The 11,067-nt window shown below is 39.1% G+C and overlaps 1 protein-coding gene across 1 annotated transcript in view; it reads right to left on the minus strand.

Annotated features, from left to right (window-relative positions):
* LOC107737285 (midasin-like) overlaps nucleotides 1-11,067 on the minus strand; it is a 56,023-nt gene that overhangs the window by 30,310 nt on the left and 14,646 nt on the right. Inside the window, exons 25-41 of the mRNA XM_016548752.1 lie at nucleotides 10,490-10,698; nucleotides 10,115-10,261; nucleotides 9,892-10,033; nucleotides 8,438-8,572; nucleotides 7,866-8,004; nucleotides 7,171-7,309; nucleotides 6,908-7,038; nucleotides 6,495-6,633; nucleotides 6,213-6,342; nucleotides 5,029-5,286; nucleotides 3,808-4,005; nucleotides 3,476-3,684; nucleotides 2,648-2,770; nucleotides 2,304-2,501; nucleotides 2,098-2,205; nucleotides 1,811-1,999; nucleotides 1,630-1,719 (exon numbers count right to left, since the gene is read on the minus strand). Coding sequence (XP_016404238.1) covers nucleotides 1,630-1,719; nucleotides 1,811-1,999; nucleotides 2,098-2,205; nucleotides 2,304-2,501; nucleotides 2,648-2,770; nucleotides 3,476-3,684; nucleotides 3,808-4,005; nucleotides 5,029-5,286; nucleotides 6,213-6,342; nucleotides 6,495-6,633; nucleotides 6,908-7,038; nucleotides 7,171-7,309; nucleotides 7,866-8,004; nucleotides 8,438-8,572; nucleotides 9,892-10,033; nucleotides 10,115-10,261; nucleotides 10,490-10,698 — 2,684 coding nt within the window. The remainder of the gene's footprint in view (nucleotides 1-1,629; nucleotides 1,720-1,810; nucleotides 2,000-2,097; nucleotides 2,206-2,303; nucleotides 2,502-2,647; nucleotides 2,771-3,475; nucleotides 3,685-3,807; nucleotides 4,006-5,028; nucleotides 5,287-6,212; nucleotides 6,343-6,494; nucleotides 6,634-6,907; nucleotides 7,039-7,170; nucleotides 7,310-7,865; nucleotides 8,005-8,437; nucleotides 8,573-9,891; nucleotides 10,034-10,114; nucleotides 10,262-10,489; nucleotides 10,699-11,067) is intronic.

The following is an 11,067-nucleotide window of genomic DNA, read 5'->3' on the forward strand; positions in this document are numbered from 1 at the left end:
TGCACGCAGACTGAAGTAGTTTAAGTCTTTGGTTCTTTTAATTGTGATGATTTTGGCTCATATTTAACAAAAACCCACCAATTCACTATCTCAACTAATTAGAATATGGTGACATGCCAATCAGCTAATCAACTCAAAACACCTGCAAAGGTTTCCTGAGTCTTCAAAATGGTCTCTCAGTTTGGTTCACTAGGCTATACAATCATGGGGAAGACTGCTGATCTGACAGTTGTCCAGAAGACAATCATTGACACCCTTCACAAGGAGGGTAAGCCACAAACATTCATTGCCAAAGAAGCTGGCTGTTCACAGAGTGCTGTATCCAAGCATGTTAACAGAAAGTTGAGTGGAAGGAAAAAGTGTGGAAGAAAAAGATGCACAACCAACCGAGAGAACTGCAGCCTTATGAGGATTGTCAAGCAAAATCGATTCAAGAATTTGAGTGAACTTCACAAGGAATGGACTGCGGCTGGGGTCAAGGCATCAAGAGCCACCACACACAGACGTGTCAAGGAATTTGGCTACAGTTGTCGTATTCCTCTTGTTAAGCCACTCCTGAACCACAGACAACGTCAGAGGCGTCTTACCTGGGCTAAGGAGAAGAAGAACTGGACTGTTGCCCAGTGGTCCAAAGTCCTCTTTTCAGATGAGAGCAAGTTTTGTATTTCATTTGGAAACCAAGGTCCTAGAGTCTGGAGGAAGGGTGGATAAGCTCATAGCCCAAGTTGCTTGAAGTCCAGTGTTAAGTTTCCAGAGTCTGTGATGATTTGGGGTGCAATGTCATCTGCTGGTGTTGGTCCATTGTGTTTTTTGAAAACCAACGTCACTGCACCCGTTTACCAATAAATTTTGGAGCACTTCATGCTTCCTTCTGCTGACCAGCTTTTTGAAGATGCTGATTTCATTTTCCAGCAGGATTTGGCACCTGCCCACACTGCCAAAAGCACCAAAAGTTGACTGGCCAGCAAACTCACCAGACCTGAACCCCATAGAGAATCTATGGGGTATTGTCAAGAGGAAAATGTGAAACAAGAGACCAAAAAATGCAGATGAGCTGAAGGCCACTGTCAAAGAAACCTGGGCTTCCATACCACCTCAGTAGTGCCACAAACTGATCACCTCCATGCCACGCCGAATTGAGGCAGTAATTAAAGTAAAAGGAGCCCCTACCAAGTATTGAGTGCATGTACAGTAAATGAACATACTTTTCCAGAAGGCCAACAATTCACTAATTATGTTTTTTTATTCATCTTATGCAGTATTCTAATGTGTTGAGATAGTGAGTTGGTGGGTTTTTGTTAAATGTGAGCCAAAATCATCACAATTAAAAGAACCAAAGACTTAAACTACTTCAGTCTGTGTGCATTGAATTTATTTAATACACGAGTTTCACAATTTGAGTTGAATTACTGAAATAAATGAACTTTTCCATGACATTCTAATTTATTGAGATGCACCTGTATATGACAAAGAGATATTTTCACATTCAGTGTTTCTTAAAACTACATTATAGATTACAGATCAAGGATTAAAATAAAAATACCGGTAGATTAAAAACCAATATAAAAAATTAAGACAATTTATATTATATTATATTACATTGTTTGTATTGTATTGTATTGTATTGACCTGCAGGCTCAAAGGGGTGATATGGAACTGCCTGGAGCCCATGTAAGGTTCAAAGTCTTCTCCAAACACCTTCCTAAACACTGCTAACACCTGAGGATAGAACATTTATTATTGATCAACAGCTGTATCTTCATGTATCCTAATAATGAATGCTAAATGCTATTTAAATTAGCATGGCTACCTGAGCCTTGTCTGCCTCAGTCCTCATGCGGTCTGCATACACAAGTCCAACATGTTGCCCAGGGTTGAAGAAGCCTGGTGATTGGTCTGTCTGCATCAGCTGACACCAACGGAACAGGTCACGGAGATTAAACTCCCATGGTCCTCCTCTCTGGCCCCATTTCCTCTCAACCGTCACTTCTTGGACAAGCTTAGGAAACAAGAAATCAAGATACAAGGGGAGATGTTCAAATGTCAATTAAAAGAACAACAGAAGAATACCAGTGAAATAAAGCTTCGTCCACTTACCCGGTTACTAAACTGCACCATTTTTGAAATGATCACATTGTCAATGTTAGGAAAGATGGAGTCACCAATGAACTGCATGTCTTCATTGGTTAGCACATCCACATAAACCTGAATGAGGAAAATACAGAATCCAGATCCATTTCAAATGTGAATTTTGAGAAAACATGCAGAAAATCATTTGAAAATCATACAGAAAATCATTTTACCTGAGTGAATCTGTTAAGGAAGGACCTGGGAAGGCCTCTGCGTCCTCCTCCCTGTGTGAACGGGTTTTGGCAGCCGAAGATCTTGGTCTTCTCATGCTGAACATGGAAGCGCATGCCCAGCTCAGGGATGTAGATTTCAGCACGATGGTCAAAGCAAGCGTTCAGACCTTCTAGCACTGACTGGGAGGCCAGATTTAGCTGTAGAGATGACGAAGACGAAGAAAAAAACAACAATCATTAAAGCTACTCAACTAATATAAACACAGATTTAACAGAAAGATATTTTAGAGTTATAATTTCTTAATTATTAACTAAGACCAAAACACATTTCTATTTATCCACACCTCATCCAGGACGATCCAACGTCCAGCCTTCAGCCCAGCAAGGAGAGGACCATCACGCCACGCAAACTCCCCTCCTTTCCCACCTTCCACCGGCAGGTCTGTCCCAAACAGATCCGTTACATCCTGTGCAGAGAGGACAAAACAGCACAATTAATTAAAAACACTCTTTGAAATAATATATAGTATCCCCTGGAGATTTATATAACATTGATGCCTTTTTTTCACCTGTCAAAAAAGGTTTCAGTTACTACTCCAGTGTTGTGATCTAACAGACACCCGGTAGAAAGTAACATGATTTAGAAACGTCACTAAACTCCAGCAAGATAAAGTCCTTTTATGCAAAACCATTGATCTTTATCTACAGATCAAGTATAATAACAGGAGCACTGAATCATCTTGGAGAGAGTTTTATCGTCTTGACTGTCATAACCGAACGCGATACGCAGTTTGAATGCTGAGTGGAGGATGACTGACAGCCGCAGCAGAGAGAAGAGTTTACGCAAACTTGAATTTAACGACTTAAATATTCATCTGAACCTCACATTAAACTATGGACCGGCTTCAGAACACTTAGAATATAGTGCACGAAAACTTCATGGTGCTTTATAATGTTTTTATGCCTTTCGTAGGGCTTAACAATAACAGAATAGTATACGTACAATATTGGATTTGGATCGGTCTCATCTAACCGATACCCGATCTGGCGGAAAATGGCAGTATCGGAGCCGATAGCGATACTGAGTATCGGATCGACGCACCTCTAATTGGTTATCAAATATCAATTAGATTGTGTTATACAAAGCAATGCTAAAAGCAAAACTGACATACAGTTTGTTCAGACAGGTTGATCCTGACAAGATGGTTCCCAGAGGCCTTGGCAAGGGCAGCGACCAGGCTGGTTTTGCCCACTCCAGGTGAGCCCTCGAGAAGTATTGGTCTCTGAAGCTTCAGTGCCCGTAGTATCCTCTGAGCATTCACTGCAGTGGTGCCCGCACTCAAAGTATAGTCCGATAGACTCCTGCCCTCACTCTCAGGACCTGTGGGTAGATCAGACTATATGTAGCAAACAGAACCCAAAAGTCCTATCTGAGAAATGATTTGATAACAACAAAACACCCAGCTTAAATATATGTACTGTTATATTTTGGTAGATTCCTCACCTGCAGCGATGTAGAAGGGGTCAATGCCAAAGAAGTCTTCACCCCACTGGGGCTCTCGGGGGACACTAGTGTCGTAGACTCTGAGCGTGTCCTGCATCTCCTCATCTAGCTCTGTAATTCTGCTCAGTCTCTTCTCCAGGTATTCCATACTCAATTTCCGTGCCACAAGGGCATTCTCTGCTGCCGACACTGTGGTTCCTGGTTCCACGAAGAAAAATAATAAGGCCATTAAAAAGGATTTAGGTTTTCTTAAGTAGTATGGTAAGGGATAGGGGTGGGCGATATACCGGTGGACACGATTAACCGGTAGAAATCTGTCAACCGGTAGAGATCTTGAATTATTGTCTTTATGGCGGTTATGCGCTCATGTCACGTTGCTGTGCGCCGTGGTCACGAAAACGTATCGTTTGCACAAGCTTTTAAGCATTGTGGTTTAAAAACAAGTGATTTTAAGCCGTTGAAACACAAACAACAGCGCTATATGAGCACTTTCTGTGAGACTGTTTCTGAGCGCTGTCTGAGAGACGTGTGCAGGCCATGCTCATGAATCCGCTGCTCATAGAGCGAGTGAGTAATTTTGCCTCTTTATTGGCCTTGGACAGTTGAACACACATACTTATATGTGTCAAAAATATCCTCGTAAACACATCATTTAGGCCTTAAGTAAAAGTAAACAGCTGAGAAAGAAACACATGTGTAACAAACAGTATATTGGCTCTGGTCTGTCATGTTAATCAACAACATTGAGAGAAAATCGTGAAATAAAATTACTCGTATCGTGATATAAGATTTTGGTCATATCGCCCACCCCTAGTAAGGGATATTAGATCTGTAAAATGAAATACATAAACTACTGTTCAAAGGATTGGGGTCAGTAGGTTTCCCTTCTTTTTAAAAGAATTTAATACTTCTAGTCAACAAGCATGCACTAAATTGATCAAAAGGCATGTATAATGTAATGTTACACAAGATTTCTTTTTCAAATCAATGCTTTTTTTTTAGCTTTCTATTTATCAAAGAATTGTGAAAAACTGAAAAATATATAATGGTTTCCACAAAAATATTAAGCAGCAAAATGGTTTTCAACATTGATAAAATGGATAATGTTTCTTGAAAATCTTACTGACCCCAAACTTTTAAACGGTAGTGTATCTTACTCCTCATGGTGGTAAAAGGGGACCAAAACATGAAAAAGGCAGTTTGTACTCGCTCTTCTCTCACCTGAGCCGATTCCGTCCACATACACAAGGCATGCAGCATGAATAAAAGCTGTTACGGTGTCCAATCGCAGGTCCCATTCTGGCTCCTCCTCCTCCAGCTCCCCCATTGTCATGAAGCCGTCCTCGTCCCGCTCACATACTGTGTTCATGAAGTTCACCCATGACAGAATGTCTCGCACGCTTAGAATACACCGTCGGCCAAACTCCTGATTGGTCAGCCAGTCGATGAAGTCCAACATGAGCTCTGCTATGTCTTTACCTAGGACGGGAAGAGAGGAAGGGCAATGATTAGGGATGTAATGATTCACTCAACTCACGATTCGATTCACGTTTTTTTTTTTTTTTTAAATGAGATTTAAGACAAATTATAAATTAAATGTGTCCTTTTATTATTGCTTGGACAAAATGCTGCACGTTTCTTTGTGAAATTGAAATATAACACTATAATAATATACTAATATAGCACTTGTAATTTATTGCTCTTTTGTTGGTTTTGATTGCTTCTATTGTCCTAATTTTTTAGTCACTTTGGATAAAAGCGTTTGCTAAATAACACAATTTAAATATAATGTAAATGTAAATAACAAAACTAACTAGAAATTTTAAAACAAGGCCCAAATCAAATAAATAAGTAACAAATAAAATAAATCTCTTCATATAAACAAACTAAGGCTTTGTCTGTGCTCTTCTGCATGAAACAGAAACAGCAGAGCTGAATGAGACGCATATTCACTCTCTGCCAGCAGGTGGCGCTTAAAGCGTTTCCTTGGTTTCCGCTGCAAAAACAAAGCAGCGCTGCAAGAACTTTAATATGCATTATACAGAGGCAAGAGGTAAAGAAAAAATACCATCTAAACTTTTCTAAAGACAGTAAGTTCCCCTCAGACATACATTCATATAAACTCCTACCCCTAATTGAATCGCGATTTGTTTAGCATCTCAACCGATTTGAATCGTCACATATTTAAATCGATTTTCAACCGGCTCAAACATCCCTAGCAATGATGACACTACAACACTGTAGGAGATTGATTGCCAGGGACAATAAACATCTATTTAATTTAGTGGTAATTTAACAAAGCTATTTGACTGTAGAATCCAGCAATTGACTAATCAGATTTGAGTATTTCAAAGGGTTTGAAATAAAGCTTTTGGGAATTGATTGCTCTGTGCAGAGTGACTCACCTTGGTGGTCATGCTGGTCCAGAGAGAGTCCAGGCCGTAGATTGTGCTGAATGATCTGCATTAGATCATTACGACTGTTGCTCTGGGGGCACCAAATCTCTGTGAACCTGTTCCTGAGTGCTGGAGACAGCTGTACATATGCAAACACATGAGGGCCACTGGTTGCTTGTTTCATCCATGCAAACACAATCCACTTATTTCACTATTAATAATAATCTTTAGAGAATATCTAATAACCTCAACATAATGTTCCTCAGCCATGCTAATTGTCCATGTACTGACCTCTTTCTTTCCAAAATCCCCTCCAGGGTTCATGGTGGCGACAAGCCGGAACTTCTTCCCGGCAATGATCAGCTCAACATCTTCATCATCTCCACTGCCTTTTTCTGCCAGCACCAAAGATTTTTCAGTCTCCAACACGCTGTACAGGACACACAGACAGTCACAATCACTTTAGACATCAGATGTGCCAATATCACTGATACTTAAGTGATTCGCATTGTCCTGATGTGACTCAGGAGTTGCACATTTGGGGCACAATTTCAATTAATTTGACCTAAAAACAAAACAAAGAAGTAGTTTCAGGTCTGTTTTTGAATTTTCCAAGCAAAACTGAATTGAAAACTTTTTAAAGTAAAATTTCAACACTCTGTTAATGAGCTGTCAATGTGAGGACACTGAGTGTAAAATCCCACCTGTTGAGTCTCTCCAGCACAGAGTCATCTGCCAGCGAGATCTCATCCATTAGAAACACGCCGTCCTGTTTCATCGCCAGGACCAGTGGTCCATCATGCCATTCAAACAGACGGCCGTCCTCCGCATCAGCCTGAAACGTAATACATTCATGTCAAATCAAAAACAGCATTGATGAATAAGCTATAAGCTGGTGGCAGTCTGATTTTAGGACTGAAATTGAGTTTTTTTTTCAACTCAATAATCTTATAAATATGAATATTACCTGTTGGGTTCCCGTGTGACGAACAGGTCGAAGGCCACCCAGAAAGTCAGATGTCTCCATATGCAAGTGGCAGTTCACGGAGAAGAACTTCTGACCGGCTAATGCAGCAAACAACTGGCAGATGGTGGTTTTACCACAGCTGCAGTAAAGGAGAGGAACTTGTAAACCATTTGAGCTTCTTTTATCTGATTAATATTTAAGCTATTAAAGGTTTTAAAGGCATATTTGCTGACATTTTTTTGATTGAAACAGGTGTTTCTATTTGTTATTGCTAGATGGCAGGTGGTATTAAAGCAGTAGTTCTCCTCAACTTTTTTTTTTTCTTCCCTGTAAGGCCCCTCACATTGTCAATATTTGTCCCCCACATTTACAACAATATTTGGAGAAAAAAAAAATCACACTGATGATCTGATAAGTTACATTTTGTTAACTTTACGATCTGTCAAAGGAAACAGACATGGACTATAAGCCACAAAACTCTAATTTCAGTTTCATTAGGTCTTTAAAATTAACATGACATCACTTCTTAAAACATGTTTAGAGAGTATTTCTAATATAACCATCTAGATGTGATTAAAACAACTACAATAAAGAAGCTTTCACTTTTATTTGCAATTATCTACTACAACATAGCCGTAGGTCAGATTTTCGAACCATCTCACTGAGGTTTAATTACGGATTGAATAAAAGCTTACCCTGTGTCCCCGACAAGTAGGACAGACTCTCCAAAACGAAGCGCTCTTCCCACTAGCACAGCCAGTCTTCTCATGCCCTGGGTCCACACCACATGACCGAACTCTTCAGGGACACCCGCAATGCTGTCCACAAAAGGGCCTGCCAAGTGCCAAGCCATCAACAACCATCAATATACCAAACTGAGCCAGCCAAAACAATCAATCTGCCCATTAGTTATAAAGTGAGCTAATCAAACTGATCTTTAGATAAGCATCAGAATCAAGAATTTAACAGTTCATGGAAAATATTTTGCCATCTTAACTCATCATCAGCATAGATGGAAATAAACATCAGAAGATACAATCGATAAACTAACACTAAATAACTGTATAAGAACACGCTGGAAGTGAGGGTTGCTAAGATGCCTTATTAAGGGATTGTCATTAGACTGTGCAGTACTACTGGTATTTGTTTATGTGATAATGCAATGGAACAACCAGTGAGAACAACATTAGTAATTGAAAGTCATCGACCTGATGTCAGAATGCAGTGTGCCTCTGTGGTCAAACTGTGTTTGTGCTTATAAACTCACTGAACTGAGAGGTGACCTGAGCTTCAGAGAAAAGAGCATCTAGGTTCACAGTCCTTTTAAAGTGCTTCTCCAAAATGTTCTGGATGGTTAGCGCTTCCTCTGGCTTCCTGACACGACCGGCCAACAGCATGTAGCCTGAAAGAGTGAAAACAATGATTATTACATTTTGAAATCTTGAAATATTAAATCAAAAGTTTGGGGTCAGTAAAATTTGTGTTGTAGGAAATTAATACTTTTCATTGCTCAATTAATGCCTTTCATTCAGCAAGGAGGCACTAATTGATCAAAAGTAGCAGTACAGACTTCTACACTGTTAATGAAAAGTTCTATTATAGTATTTATAGTATATTATTATTATTTCTATATATTTATATTTAAAAAAATATTTCTGAAGGATCATGTGACACTGATGACTGGAGTAATGGCTGCTGAAAATTCAGCTTTGCCATCATAGGAATAAATTACATTTATAAAAAAATTAAAAGAAAAAAGTTATTTTTAATTTTAATAATATTATTTCACAATATTACTGTTTTACTACTAAATAAATGCAGCCTTGGTGCACATAAGAGACATAAGATAAACATTTAAAATATCTTACAGACACCAAACCTTTGACAGGGATTAAAGTTCCGTCGCAACGACGGATTTCCGTCAGATCATAAAGACAATCACTTGCTTCATTCCTGAATGAATCAGCCTTTCGAACGAATCAATTGAATGAATGATTCAGTATTTTCTTTTTACCTTTGTAATGGCATCATTTTCATCTATGTCAAATTCAAAAATTTATGTTTATAATCTTTTTAAAATTTCTATTTAAAACAATATGTAGAATAAGACAAATAAGTTACCAATCATATACGGATTATAATGACTTATACTGTCTTTTTACCTTTGTAATTGCATCATTTTCATCTATGTCAAATTCAAAAATGTATGTTTATAATATTTTTTAAATTTCTATTTAAAACAATATGTAGAATAAGACAAATAAGTTACCAATCATATGAAATTAGTATTAATAAATTAATTTGTACTACAGAGGTGGCACAGAAGAACACAAAAGTGGCTTGTAGGTACATTTTCAGATGTTTAATGAGGCTCAGAGGTGGCATGAGTGCAATTAAACTCAGAAATTCATGTGGAGATTAAGGTTTTAAATATAAAATTTTGAATACAGAAATATGATTCAAATAACTGAAATTATACGCTAAAAATGAAACTAAATCCACCAGCAGGTGGCAGCAAGTCACTGATTTTATCACTGAATCATTCATTCAATTGATTCGTTCGAATGGCTGAATCATTCAGGAATGAAGCAAGTGACTGTCTTTATGAACTGACGGAAATCCATTGTAGCGATGGAACTTTAATCCCTGCTTTGAACTGTAGTGGACATATTATATATATTTTTACTCCATAGGGGTCAAAAGTTTGTCACTGGACGTTACCGTCATCAGCCAGATGTTGTAGCCAATCACGCGAGGTATCATTCTGCTCCTCCAGCCTATAGCGTTCAGCCCAGCGGAACAGGTCCCTTAGGGTAATGTACCCATATTTCCCAGCAAACACACTGGATCCTCTACGTAAGGACTGACACAAATACAACCATATCAAAAAATATAATCACAAACTTCATTCTCATAAACTGATGTAACAAAATGAGATGCGCACCTGCAAGTTCTGCATGACTTTGATGAGTTTGGAGCAATAGGATGGGGGCAAACTGCAGCGCTGATGGAGAATGTCCTCAAGCTCTGCACTGGGCAGCTCATCAAAATGCAGCTCCACAAAACGGTTCCTAAACGCTCGAGACAAAACCTGCACAAAATGAAAGACACATGGCTCAGACCCTACAGGATGTTTAGATTTAATTAATTTAGTGCATTAATATTAATGAGGCCTTCCCGAGCAGTAATGTCAGAACCAGCACATCAGCACCTCCCAATTAGTTCCCGCATTATTGTTGCAGATTACAGTTATAAAAGGTCAAGAAGGCAAGGCTGCTTGAAAAACAGGTGGTAGTTATTAAAAATGTATTGAACAGACCTTTCTGCCCCCATAAAGCCCAGGAGGATTCTGGGTGGCAAAGAGCATGAATCTGGGGTGGGCTTTGACCACTTCCTGTGTCTCGGCGATGAAGAGCTCCCGGTTGTCATCCAGCAATCTATTCAGAGCCTCGAGGACATCAGTGGGGGCAAGATTCAATTCATCTAGAATGATCCAATAACCTTTCCGCATGGCATCGATCAGCACGCCTTCAGGGGGGAAAAAACATGTTGTTTACATGAAAACATGACATAAACATAAGGTCAATCGAACACTGAACTATACATTAAAGGGGTCATATGATGTTGCTAAAAAGAACATTATTTTGTGTATTTGGTGTAATGAATCTTTTTACGCATTGCGTTGCATTTCGCCGTACAAACAGAAAACCATGTCTGCATTTGTGATCGGAGAAATGACAAACAACAAGTGCTACTCTACACTGCTCAAAACTCGCGTTTGAATCATCAGTGGCAAATTCTTTAAATGAAAACGTACTTACAGACTGTGATTCAGAACAGCCGGCATTGTAGTCTACTCTCCCAGAATCAGGAAACAGTCCTCCATAAAATGCACTG

Source organism: Sinocyclocheilus rhinocerous, unplaced genomic scaffold (genome assembly GCF_001515625.1).
Source record: "Sinocyclocheilus rhinocerous isolate Xijiao unplaced genomic scaffold, SAMN03320098_v1.1 scaffold1603, whole genome shotgun sequence".
Lineage (NCBI taxonomy): Eukaryota > Metazoa > Chordata > Actinopteri > Cypriniformes > Cyprinidae > Sinocyclocheilus > Sinocyclocheilus rhinocerous.